A 13,713-nucleotide genomic window follows, 5' to 3' on the forward strand; every position below is an offset into this window, starting at 1 on the left:
TTACTTGTGGCCTAAGGTCTTTCAACTTCAACACTATTGACATTTAGGGCCAAATAATTGTTGATAGTAGGGTCCGTCCTGTGTGTTGTAAGAAGTCTAGCAGTGACCCTGGACTTTACTCTCTAGATACCAATGCCACTTCTCCTTCTCGCAGTTGGGACAACTAAGAATGTCCGCAGACATTGCCAAATTCTCCCTGGGGGGCAAACCACCTCCAGTTGAAAACCACTCTTATAGCTAAAGTCAACTTAAAGAATGTGAAGATCTTTTATTGGGCTCCCTCAAACTTCAGAAGTTATAAATTACAGCCCATCTACCCCAGAGGGGAGGTGTTTGAGGGACCCAATGAGTCCAGTGTGAGAAAAATCAAACACACACAGGTGTTACAAATCATTACTGGTCTTTGATGCTGTTGGTGCCTTGATAACAATGTTGTAGTTTCTATTTAGACTTTGAAAGTTTAAAAGGCATAGATGTTTAACTTAACAGATGGCCAACATGGATAGTGGGTGGAATTTTCCCTCAGCAAAATTGGTGCGGTTGGTAAGACTTCCAGGTAATTCCTCATTCAGAAACCCTGGGGTTTATACCAGCCTGGCCCTGAGTGGGGCTACCAATCCCAACTGATCATCCCATAATGCCATGGATACTGAGGAGTTTATCAGTTAATATTGGTGTTCAACACGTTTTTGTATTTAGAAAATCTGTTTTCTCAGACAAAGCCAGATTGATGTCTTCCAAATAATAGTTATAGTTTCCACATCGGTTTATTTGACAACCTCCGTATCAGAAGACCCTGAACAAACTCTCCTGTCTTATGTTTCCCTTCCTAGACTCCACCACCAGCACATTCAGACTACTCTTCTTAGGAACCCCTCGACCTCTAGTGCCTTTGGATCCATCTTTTCTCGCAGAGCTTAGCTCCATCAAAAGTGTTCCAAAACGTCTCGTGGAACAACAAGGTTTACCAGAGGAGGTCGACTTGGCAGAAAGGTCTGGAGGAGGAACTAGAGGGGGTGGGGACAGGAGAGGGACAAGTATGGTGAAAAGGAGGGAGGTTTTGGATGCATTTGATCATTTATGCCCAGTGCTTCCCTTATGCTAAGCGCAAGTAGTAGACACTGGGGCCGGGGCTGGGGCTGGGTGGGAGAAAGGCCATAAGGAGGCCCTTACAGCCCTTGGAGGGCCTCAGGATCTCTTAGGAAATATGTGGTAGATGTTGGGCTACCCTTCTAACATAATCCCCTCTGCTGGTGTGGGGTAAGCCCTACCCAGTAGCACGGTAACTATCTCAATTTTTGTACCACTCTCTTCACCGCTGCAGCCCATGAACTTTCAGAACCCAGAGGTGGATCATGCATATCAGATGATAATTTTTGTTTTAGGGGTTGGCAGATGACAATTGGGCTGGCATGACCTAGGACAATATGTGGCTTTTAGGGAGAGAGCTCTGTGTTTTCCTTTGAGGGAGGGATGGGGGAGGGGAGGGGAGGGGAGCATGGCTTACAAAAGCAATGGCAGGTCCTGGTTCATCCTGTTCCATGAAGGATTAAAGTTGAGGATTGAGCTGATTCACAAGGAAGGTTGAATGAAGAGAAATGCAAGGTAATCAAGTTGGAGCCTTGGTGAAACCCCCTCTGGCCTCCTCTGGACTTATTTATTTATTTTGGTAGTGTGTGCTACTATAAAAATCTTCCTCTTGTATAAGCCCCTTTGAACTGGATTTTCTGTTACTTGCATAATAAGTTGACACAGAATCTGGTACTAGTTACGTGACAGTGGACAAGCCTCCAATGTAGGATTGGTTGCAAAGAGATGTTCAGGCAGAGACCAGGAAGGGATGTCTTAACTCAAACTAGGAAGATGGTAACTGCCACTCAGCAAAATGGCCATCCTGGGAAATAGATCTTATACTCTGGAGTCCACACCATGTTAAGGTCTTACGGGAAATATTCAGGATATTGGTTACCACTAGCAGTTGTCATTAGGGTCCTAGATGACTCAAATTTAGGAGAAAGGTGGCCCATTTGAAAACGGAGAAGGAAGAAAATATGGCTTTGCTATGAGATGGCCTTTCAGTGTGATCATTAGTCTAAAGTGACAGGAAATTGATAAGCAAGTCCTACTAGGTTGGAAAAGCTGATTTATCTGGCTAAAATTAGAGCACAGATAACAATGGGGAACCTAATAGGAGAAAAAACTGGGGGCTCTGGAAAAACATTCCCCTCCATTCCCAGGCCTCTCTCAAGCATCTCATCTTAAGGCCATCAAACTTGACAAAGGGGACGATTGACTTGTGAATATGCAGTTGGATTATCGCTCAAGGATAAGGAGCAAATCTGGGGGGGGCCTCCTTACTTCATAGATAAAGGAAGACACCACTAATCTGAGGAGCAGGAAGATTTGGGCAAGGCGTAGAGGCCAGTTGCAAGGATTCCAACCTAAGAAGATCTCCAGCTCTAATTAGCAGCCTACAGACTTGAATAGAAGAAATACATTAAGTTCTTAAGTCTGAGTTTCCAAGAAAAGTGGCCAACTCTGGCCTGAGATTGCCCCATCCCTCAGGCAATCCCTGAACTTGTACCTACAGGAAGTGGGTGCTCCCTCAAACAGTGACTCTCTTGGAAAGGCATCTATCCCATGCCCACTCCAATGCCAACAGGGCAGTACAGTGAATGAGGGAAATCCACACAAAATCAGAAATGGGCTGCCATTTTGTCCAATGGAGGAACTTGCTTTACCATCAGGTCAGGGGGAGTCTTCAATATTTCCTTTAAGCAGGATATTGTGTGTACTGTTGACCAGTGGCTACTAAATGTTTTCCATTTTCCCCTCTCTAAAGAGAAATTCTTTTTTTAAAAAAATATATTTTTAGTTGTAGATGGACGCAATACTTTTATTTTATTTGCATATTTTTATGTGGTGCCGGGGATTGAACTCAGTGCCTCATGCATGCTAGGCAAGCACTCTGCCCACTGAGCCACAATTCCACCCCCTCTAAAGAGAAATTCTTATTGCAGATGTCCTTTAACTGTTTCCCCCCACCCTCAGCATTGTTGGCTATGTTAAAGGTGGTGAACTTTGGCATTTAGTTCATAGGTTACCTCCAGACAGTGTGAGATGTACCTTCCCCAACAAGATAACCTTGAATCTGAATCTAGTTGCTAGATGAATCACAGGGTTGCTCCCTTTGTGGGAGGGAGGGAGTCCACTTTAGCCATATATAGATATTGCTGATGATTATGTAAGGGAAAGGGTGTTATATGGATATTGGATAGCCAGAGGTAGACTTTGGTTGAACATTATGGTTAGGTTTTAACACCCATCTCCCATTCTCTAGATAATAATCCTGATTTTTTTCAGGTAACTACACATGAACTCACAGCTTATATGTCTTAGAGAAAGCCATCTCTATTCCCATATCTAGGTCTGGGGCATTAGGCTGACATTAAGCTCACACTAGGGACCCCAGACAGATCTTCGAGAATGGATGAGGCATTTTCCTGGGACTTCTGAAAGAGGAGTTCTCTCTCTCTTTCTGATATATGTGTGTGTGTGTGTGTGTCACATATATGTTATAGTTGGCACAATACCTTTATTTTATTTGTTTATTTTTATGTGGTGCTGAGAATCGAACCCCAGAGCCTTGCACCTGCTAGGCAAGCACTGTACCACTGAGCCACAACCCTAGCCCCTCTTTTCCTGATTTTGAGGTGACATTTTTAGAGAATATGAATGTTAGAGTAGTCATTTCATCACCATGAGCAGAACAAGGAGGTAAAGTAGAAATAATCATAGAGAAATAGATCTGCAACCTTGACTGTACCATATCCACCTTCACCCCTGGACGTCAAGTTATACAATGTCAGTTTGAAGAGTTTTCTGTTACATGCAACCAAACAAATAACTATAATAGAGTAGGATAAATGCTAGAATAAAAAAGTATGACAAAAGTGTTGGGTGGTTTAGAAAGAAGGTAGGTTAATTAGTAAGGAAAAGTGGCTGTTAAAGCATGTAAGGTGGAAAGAGTTGGACAGGGATATAACATGGTTCTTACTATTAAGCATACACTTTTCACTGGGAATTTAGTCAACTTGTCTGCAGCCATCATTGCACATCTCTTTGCCCATCCAAATGGGAATGGAAGTGTAAAGCCCTCAGTGCAGGGCACCATACCTGAAATTGAAAAGTCCCCAGTAAATGTTGGATGATGGAAGGAAGTCTACCATCTGTTGCCCCCAATCCCTTAATAGGCTGAGGGAGCTCCCTAATGTCCACTCACACTGTGAGCAGTCAGCCATCTCCTAATTCTTTTTCTTCCCCCACTGCTGTTGCAGGAGATGGATCACATGTCTCCCAGGCTGAGAGCCTTCCTCTCTGAACCCATTGGAGAAAAGGATGTTGGCTGGGTGGATGGGGTCAGCCGTGAGCTTGCCATCAATTTGATTACCAAAGGGTTCACCAAGGTAATTCATTTTTTTCTTCTTCAACTTTTCTTCTCTTCTCCCAAGTCCTGCCAGATGGCAGCCACTGCCATGCATCCCTCTGAAGGTCCATCAGCGAACAAAGCTGCCACTTGGCCAGGAGCCACATTCTTCAGTGCTACTGACCCCATATGCTTGAGAAAGCTCAAGGATTTGTAGCCAATAGGCAAAGAGAATTGCTTTAGCTCAGAGAAGCAGGGCTGGGTAAGATTTGCTAAGAGTCCAAATACTCAGGGCTTGACAGAAATGGGCTTACCATTAGAGTCTGGGGCAGTATCAGAACAGATGATATGGTGCACTCCCTGCTTCCATAAAGGGGCCCTGTGGAACTTTCCTTGCCCTGTCAGAGCATTAGCGCAGGAATGACAGGTGGAGAACCAATAGACTGTGGTCTGCCTCAGAGACAGGGGACTTGAGTTATTCTAAGATATCATTTCTAAGCCAAGAATGACCTCAAGATATCCAACAGAATATGAATGTAGAAGTCTGTTTTCCATTGCTATAACAAAATGCTTGAGAATTGGGTACTTTATAAAGAAAAGAGTTTTATTTAGTTCATAGTTTGGGAGACTTAAAGTCCAAGGTTGGACCACATGTTTGACTTTTTGGTGAGGGCCCTCCTGGCCACATCACAACATGGTACACGACATCATGGTAGGAGCCATGAAAGAAGGAGCAGTCACATGACAAGACAAGAAACCAGATGGTGGGGAGGGGCCATTTTTATTTGCCTATTTATTTATTAATTGATACCAGGGATTGAACCAATGTCTCATGCATGCTAAGCATGTACTCTACCACTGAGCTACATCCCCAGTCCCTATTCTTGCTCTATTTATAGGAATAAATATTAAGAATAAAAAATAACAATTTCTTGCTCTCTTGGGAACTAACCAGGGTCCCATGAGAATTACATTGATCCCTTCCCCTGGACCAAATCATCTTCCACTAGGCCCCACCTCTTAAAATTCCATTACCTCTACACCACCCCACTGGGTGTCAAGCCTCCAACACAGGAATTTTGGGGGAACAAAGCACATCAAAACTGTAGCCCTGAATATTCTATGTAGTAACTTGTTTTTATGGGGCTATGAAAAAGCTGTTTGGAACCTCAGGAGAGAATGGCAAAAGTCCCAAAGGAAGCAATTATTTGCCAGGGAGTCTGGGAATTCACACAACCTTGCAACTCCAGTCAAGAGGCATCTACTTGACCTACTGCTATGAATTCCCTTCAGTTTTCAAACCCAATCTATACCACCAGGCAAGAAGATCTTATAGAAACACTCAAAAGAGGCTGGGAACTACTGCCTGCACAGCTGGTGATCTGTTGGTTTGTGCCCAAATCTGAAGCATTGGGCCCACGGTTTTCTGATTGACACTTGGCACTGGACCGGTTGTTATATATTCTGAATCTCACCCCGATCTACCCTCCAACTTAATATCCATTTTGGTGGTATCATCAGGAAACTGGAGCTCCACAATTGAGGTGGAGCCCTGATAAAGGATCGAGAGCCATTCCCAAGCAGGTAGTGAAGTGGGCAAGTCTGATTAGGATAGATATTTTAAATGAAGCATTCCTTAAAAAAAAAAAAGATTGTTCCTTTTATTCTTCTATTGTAGTGTAACATAATTGTGGGGATGGGGATATGCGTTTAGTATGAAGAGTTCAGATCAATGAATTTTTACATATGGATGCACCCAGGTACACACCATCTGGAACCAGCAATCTGACACGTTCAAAATTCCAGATGGTGCCTTTGCTCCTCTTCCCAGCCAGTGCCATCCGTATCCCCAGAGTAACCACTCTTCTGATGTCTACCACCATTGATTTAATGTTTCCATAATTGTGGAGTTTTATTATTGTTGCTAAGCTCTATGCTTAGCATTTAAACACTTTTTGTTAAGGTATGATTTACATAAGTAAATTTCACCTTTTGTATCATACATTGCTGTGAGTTTTGACAGTCCTGTAGCCATTGCCACAATCAAGACACAGAACAATCCCACCATTCCAAAATATTCATTCCCTTGTGTCTTGATACTCACCACCCTCAGTTCCTGGCAACAACTTATTTGTTTTCTTATGTATATAGTTTTGCCTTTTCCAGTTCAACTTTGTTTTAAATAAGGATTATTGTTGGTATGTCAGACGTCTTTAAGATAAAGGAATGAATGACGAAGTGGAAAATTTTCAGGGCCCTGGAACTTGCCTGCATAGAGTCAGGGGTATAGGGTTGGCCCATGTGCATCCTGGTCCATAGACATGTGCCCCTCCGGTGTTCGTGACCTCATGGCTGGCAGTGTCCAGTGCCCCACCCTCAGCCCTGTGCATTTCGAGAACCATGGCTCTGACACTAGGGATCTCACTGTTATCCTCTGCTTTGCGCCTCCTCACCTGTTATTTAGGTGATGATAGCTGTCTCTGCTTTATAAGTGAGGAAACAGAAACTCTGGGAGATAGTGTCTGACTGAGGTTCTGGGTGAAAATAAGAATGACCATGAATTACACTGTCATAAACTACACAAGAAGTTTCAGGTGGGTTATGGCAGGCAGGGAGGAGGCTTAGACTAAGATTTGGTAGTGAGACCCCTGTATCAGGCCCCAGAGCCCAGATGAGCCCACAGGAAGACCCAGGAGGAGGCCCAGATGATCAAGTGCCACTGGTCCCTGGGCAAGGCCAGAAATCAGAGCATGTGGGCAGGCAGATGGTGACAGGGCAGGGTTCTCAGATGTAGCTGATGAAAATACAGGTTCCTATGTTTTTATTCACTGCCTGTCAGGAACCTAAACTTGGCAGAAGGAGGGACATCTTTCTGGGTCTCAAGCCACTCTCAGACTTTGCTGGCCTCTGCTGAGGCGTAGCTGAGCCCTTCCCTTTCCCTACCTAGACTGGGACCTCAGTGTCTTTGCCATGAGGTAGCACTGCCTCTGAACCCACCTTTGCTGTTAACATCTTTCCTGGACTTGTCCCGTGGGCACTGGCTCTTTCCATACCCCTTCTAAGTACCTGGGATGCAGTCTGGTAGGCAGTACCTAGTACCTTCTCCTCTGTCCCTGCCCCCATACAAGTCTTTCATCTTTTCTTCAATAGAAGACTGGGGTACGAGAAAAGGGGACCGTGCTTACATCCTCCCCACTTTCCCCAGAGCTCTAGTTAGGGCATGAACTGCTTTCCAACTCATGGTTTGAAACATAACTTTTCAAAACTATTGATTAGCTGGGCACAGTGGCACAAGCCTACAGTCCTGGCTACTTGGGAGGCTGAGGCAGGAAGATGCTTGAGCCCAGAAATTTAAAAACCAGCCTGGGCAACATAGTGAGGTGTCATCTCAAAAACAAAACAAACCAAACACTAAAATAAACCAAAATAAAACAAATGCAAGAAAACAAAACTGGATTCACCCAAGTCTCTTCAGGAAAGAAATGTAAAAAAAAAAAAAAAATTACATTTCTCAAGAGAAATGTACCTGTGATCTCTCTTGGTTATCTTGTGCCTTCACTTTCCTGGAACAGTCACCTTTGGCCTGAGGATCTAGATCCAAAATGGTAGCCACCAACCACATCTGCCTGCTGAGCATTTATCTGAATGAAGATGTCCCAGAAATCTAAAATACTCACTTTTCTATTAAAGTCTTAAAGTCTCCATCTTAAAAGTATACAGGGTGATGATAGTTGTCTCTGCTTTATAAATGAAGAAACAGAAGCTCTTTATTATCTCATCAATAATTTTTTATTGATTACATATTGAAATGATAATATTTTGGGATTATGGGACAAAATAAGATTTACCATTAGAATTCATTCCAGCTGTTTCCTTCCCCCTTGTTCCTTCTGTGGCTTCTAGAAGATTATACATTACATATTGGCTGGTTCATCTTCTATTTCTATTGGCCCAGAAGTAGGATTATGGAAGAAAGGAATTATGGAAATGGAAAAATCCATTATGCCCATGGCGTCAAGACTTGCCACAGCCTTCCTTGAACTCTCTTGTACGCTTGTGCTCCCCACCCTTATCCCACCCACTACCACCCCTGCATTAGTGCCAGGCTGTCTGTGAACCACAAACACCTAGGGGAGCCACCCTCCTCCAACCTGTGGTCTCTTGAAATGGACCTTAGTCCCCTTCAAGCTTCTAATTAGAGCCTCCTTCTTCTAGGAAACCTTCCTTCTGCCCACCCCACCCAACAGCTCCTTTTTCTGAGCAATACAATTTTTCAGTGGGTCATCAGTACACTGTTGTCCTACTGTTGACTATGGTACATGTGGCCTGAGAGCCCACACTGATGTCAGAGACACAACATGCCTGTGGTTTTTCTCTCTAAACTCCTCTGAGCAGAGGATGAGTCTGTGTCTTCGTACTTGTCTCCTCCCTAGGACAACTCACCCAGAGGTGGTGGATTTCCACATATTCAGTAAATTCAGTGATGTTGGGCAGGGCCTTGTGGGGTGTGCATACCACTGTGGAGATAGCTCTGGGGTTCTCCAATAGCATGGAGGTGACTTTAACATCCCAGAGAATCTGGTTGGTTTTAGAGATTTTTACAGACTTCGTAAAGTCATGTTCTTGAGCCCAAATCCTTCTCCTGAGAGATACTTAGAGGATCAGAATGGAGTAAATGTCTTGATTGCCCACCTGCTCTGCATATCTCTGCTAATAGATATAGCATGTGGTGTTTGCTACATGTCAGGCACTTCTAAGTGCATCACATATATTTAATCTTATTTAATTATCAAAAAATCCTTTGCATCACATATATTTAATCTTATTTAATTATCAAAAAAAATCCTTTGAGGTAGACTATTTATCTCCATATTGCTGATGGGGAAACTGAGGAGCAGAGAGATCATGTGTGGCTTGCTCAAGCTCACATGAGATGACAGAGATGAAATCTGAATCTGGGTAGACAGGTTGTAGGGTCTGGATACTACACCATCGGACTGTCTGCCCTCCTGAAATTGAAGTGTGACGGAGGCGTTTCCCATGCAGCTGCCCTGACCTGGATTACCTGCAAGGCTCTTCTCTCTCTTACCTTGCCTGCCTCATGTTACCATACCTTTATCTCAAGACTGTCCAGATTCCAGGATCTCCGTCTCCTTCCAAAGCCACTTAGTTGTAATTAGCAGAGAGGAGAGAAGGCTGAACTCAGGACCAGGAAGCCCCAGTGAGGTCAGCCCTGGTCTCCCTCAGGTCCCAAGATGCCTATGACTAAGCTGCTAAGGGCTCTAGTTCCTGCCTGTCCTCTCTGCTGACACTTGACTTCGCTGCCTGACATCTGGACCCTGGCAGGAATCAGTACATAAGTTTGGATGTTACCCTGCATAGGGTTGCCAGATGAAATAACAAAATACAGTTAAATTTGAATTTTGGATAGATGGATAATGTTATAGTATAGCATGACCCAAGGAGACAGGGAAGAGAATAAACGGCAAGACCTATATTAGATTGTGCATTCACACTAAAGGCACAGTGTTTTAGACCTGAAATGACCCAGAGATATTGGACTAGTCAATGTCTGATTAGAGAAAATCGGAAAAAGTGGTGTTGTTTCTCCCTGAGGTCTTTTAGTGGTGTGAAGTACATTCCATATAGGCATTCAGGAGCCGGGGACCTAAGCAGAGGAAGTGTAAGAAACTTGAGATAAGAGACAAGACCAGGTGTCATAGTGAAGGTCCAAAAAATTATTATGAATGCAGATGAGGACCAACTCCCTGATTTTCATGCCCAGAGCAAAATGAAAATGTGAGGAGGCCCTTTGTTCCAATGGATTAAGCAATTGGCTTTTCAAAGTGTGGGACCCTGGGCAACCACATAGGTTACACCCAAGGAAATCCAACCCCCGTGCAGATTTAGATTGCTTCTGTTTATCAGAAGTGGACACAGTGAGTAAAGGGGGGTGGTTCCTACCCTGCTTGGAAGAAGTCCCTGGATAAGCATCCCTGCTTAGACTTGAGGGCAAGTCTCCCATGGAGCTGCCGTCTTGCTGCTATAGGAAGAAACATACATCCCTGGCTTGCCGTGGCCTCTCAGGGGAGTGGGAATGTAGAGTCATCTGCTCAGGGTTTCTGTGTTTCTATGTCCCCCTCCTTGCAGCTGGTTTTTCTTTGGCTCAAGAAGGCAGGTTAGGGGTTCACTTTCTGGAGACAGTGGAGAAACCAAGTGGACACTGGGCAGAGTCATGCTGTGAGCCCATGACTCCTGCTTCCCTTGGGAGCAAGATGAAGTCCACAGGAATGAAGCAAGAAGGTAGGTCATCTTTCCTTGTCTATCCACTGGAAGATGCACAGGGAAAGCTGAGGATGGAGCATCAGGTTGCAACTCCACTGTGGAAGCCCTTCCTCCTGCAGCATTCTTGGAAAGCTTGCCTGGGTCCTGCTGGCCACATAGACCTAGGTTTCCTGGCTGCTGGGCCTGGTAGCATATGGAAACTGCAATTACCAGGTCAGCTGATGCTAGCAGCTGGTCTCAGAAACAGGCAGAGGATGGCTGAACCTCCAGACTGGACTGCAGATGGTTGAGAGGTGGAAGAATGCAGTGGAGGGAGGCACGAGTCTTAATCTCTTAGATTCTTGAGAACTCTTATCTGGAGAAGGGGATGAGCAGGGCACCCATGAGATTCAGATGTATTAAAACATACTGGGTGTCTCCAGCAGTGTGTAGCCTGCCAAAGTTCTCAAAAGTGCCACTTCCTAGTATTATTAATATTGTTATGATGAATGTTTCTCTCCTTGGACAAAGCTCACTGGCTCTCCATCCCGTTATATTCACCTTGGCACCTCCCATACCTACAGCAGCTGGCTCAATTGACACTTAATACATGCTCAGTTTTTTAAATGCTTATTTTAAAATATCTGTTAACTCTACCAGTGCAAATGAGAGAGGATACTGATGAAAAATGAGATCATACCAACCAACTGCTCAAAAAAAAAAAAAGATTAAAGTAACAGTTTCAAATCACCATGAAATCTTGGCTTTTTTCCTCTTTTCAACAATGGGACCATGACTAAAAATAAAACTCCATGCTGGAGTGTAGCTCAGTGGTAGAGCACTAGCCTATGTTCAATCCCCAGCACTACGAAAAATAAATGATAAGTAAAAATAATACCTTCAAACTTCATTGCTTAGGTACATTTTATGACTGGGATTCAGTTTTTATTTGATTTCTCTTTTGTAAAAAACGTTTCCTTTGATTAAGATGAAGTTTGCTTTGTTTTACATCACTTAAAGTCAACAGACACCAGAGGGTTTTCATGGAAAGAGTCCAGAACTTGAAGGCATGAGTGAACACTGGTTTTCGTTGGTTCCAGACTGGAAAGCGCCCAAACCAGTCCCAAGAGATGGACATGTAATGTGACGTGAAATCTCTAGTCTCCACCATGGAGCGGTTTGGCCAGTTTATGGCCATGTGGTCTTTGGGAGGTCTTTTTCTCCACGTGGCCCTTTTTTGTTGTTGTTGTTAATAATGGTGTGATGAAATTGTAAAATCTTTGGAATGTAGGTATTAAAAACTAGAGACTACCATTGGAATATAAATCATAGTGCACTTAATATTTAGCTTAATGTCTTTGTTATCCACAGAGACTCTTAGAAAGTGTATTAGTCAGGGTTCTCCAGAGAAACAGAACCAACAGGATATATACGATTAAAAGGGGGGATTTGTTGGACTAGCTCACATGGTCAGGGGCTGAATATTCCCACAATGACTGTCTGCAGGCTGGAGAGCCTGAAAAACTGGTAGCTGCTCAATCTAAAAAGTCTGAAGCCTCAGAACCAGAGAAAGAGAACCAGTAGGAGGCTTGGGAAAGAGGGACAAAGCTGAGCATGTTTCATATCTTCTATGCTCTTCCCACAGGGCCACATCTCTCAGGACAAAGGAGAAATCTGCATTTTTTGAACGTTTTTTTGCATTTGATTCACTTCATTTGCAGGGCAGGTCACATGATGTGCCTTAGAGAGGTACAGACACTGAGACCTAGGTCCTGCTGAGCCTTACTTCAGGGGGAGTTGCCTGAGATCACACAGGTGGTTTGCAAAGACAAGTCGATGCTAAGATGACCTTCACCTGCCAGTTGCACATGCACTGGTTCTCAGCAGAGGAGAGTTTAGCTCCAAGGGGGGGGTGTGGCAAAGATCCAGGATGCTACTACACATCCTGCAGTACACAGGACAGACCCACAGCGTAGAATTCTCTAGTGTCAGAAATGCTGAGATTGTGAGAACCCTGTGTTAACAGCAGTTGAGAAAATAGTGAAGGTGAAAAAAAAAGTGTGTGCGCGCGCGCGCGAGTGTGTGCGTGTATGTGTGTGTGTGTGTGTTTCAAAGAGAGAAATACTGGATGAGAGGTCTGAAAGGAGTTTCTGAAGTACGTGAGGCCCCCTCCTCAAAACAATGTCCTGGACCAGCCTCAGCTGGGAGCTTGTTAGAAATGGGGACTCTCAGGTCCCACCTAGACTTAGGCTCTCTGAATCATAACTTGCCTTTTCATGGGATCCCAGAGGATTTCTGTGCTCACTTAAGTTTGAGGAGGACAGGGTCTGGTTCAATCTAGGCTGGACAGTTCCTAAAGCAACCCAGAGAGCTCGGCGTTGAACTTGGCCTTACTTCTCACCAGGAACCCATATCTGGATCCTCCTGGAACAAGCCAGAGCTTCAGGACTGACAGTCTTCCTCAAATTGGACCTGTACCCCAACCTTTGATTGTTCCATGAGTTCCAATGTTTGGGGAAGAAAGGGCGCATCTGACCGGGACTATACTAACCATTCCCATTTTCCTCCCTGCCTTGTCCCTTTCCCCAGGCCTACATCCTGTTGGGACAGTTCCTTCTGATGCACAAAAACGAGGCTGAGTTTCAGAAGTGGATCATTTGCTGTTTTGGTGCCACCGAGTGTGAGGCCCAGGAGAGCTCTAACTGTCTGAAGGAATGGTGTGCCAGCTTCCTGTAGAAACACCCTACCACTCTGCCCCTGGGTAAATGATGCCTTCTACATCTAAACCCAGGCTCCTAGTCATTATTTGTGTTTTTAACTTCATTGTTACCCATGCATCCAAAAGAAATACAAAAATAAACAAGAGCAATCACAAGAAAAATCACCCCAAAACCTACTGCCTAGAAACTGCCATCATTCACTTTAGATGAATATCATGCCCTGTAGCTCTCTGCAAAAAATTTATATAATTGTAATTTTTATTTTTAAATGGAATAAATTTTATGTTAACAATCTATTGCCAT

General features: G+C 44.1%; 1 protein-coding gene across 1 annotated transcript; it reads left to right on the forward strand.

Annotated features, from left to right (window-relative positions):
* Positions 1-837: 837 nt before the first annotated feature.
* On the forward strand, positions 838-13,470 carry Banf2 (BANF family member 2). Its single transcript, XM_046439522.2, has 3 exons — positions 838-993; positions 4,338-4,466; positions 13,280-13,470. The coding sequence occupies exons 2-3, from the start codon at positions 4,341-4,343 to the stop codon at positions 13,424-13,426; spliced, it is 273 nt and encodes a 90-aa protein (XP_046295478.1). The 5' UTR covers positions 838-993; positions 4,338-4,340; the 3' UTR covers positions 13,427-13,470.
* Positions 13,471-13,713: the final 243 nt, after the last annotated feature.

The sequence above is a fragment of the Marmota monax genome, unplaced genomic scaffold (assembly GCF_021218885.2).
Source record: "Marmota monax isolate L192 unplaced genomic scaffold, Marmota_monax_Labrador192_F-V1.1 WCK01_AAM20220418_F8-fsc00005, whole genome shotgun sequence".
Lineage (NCBI taxonomy): Eukaryota > Metazoa > Chordata > Mammalia > Rodentia > Sciuridae > Marmota > Marmota monax.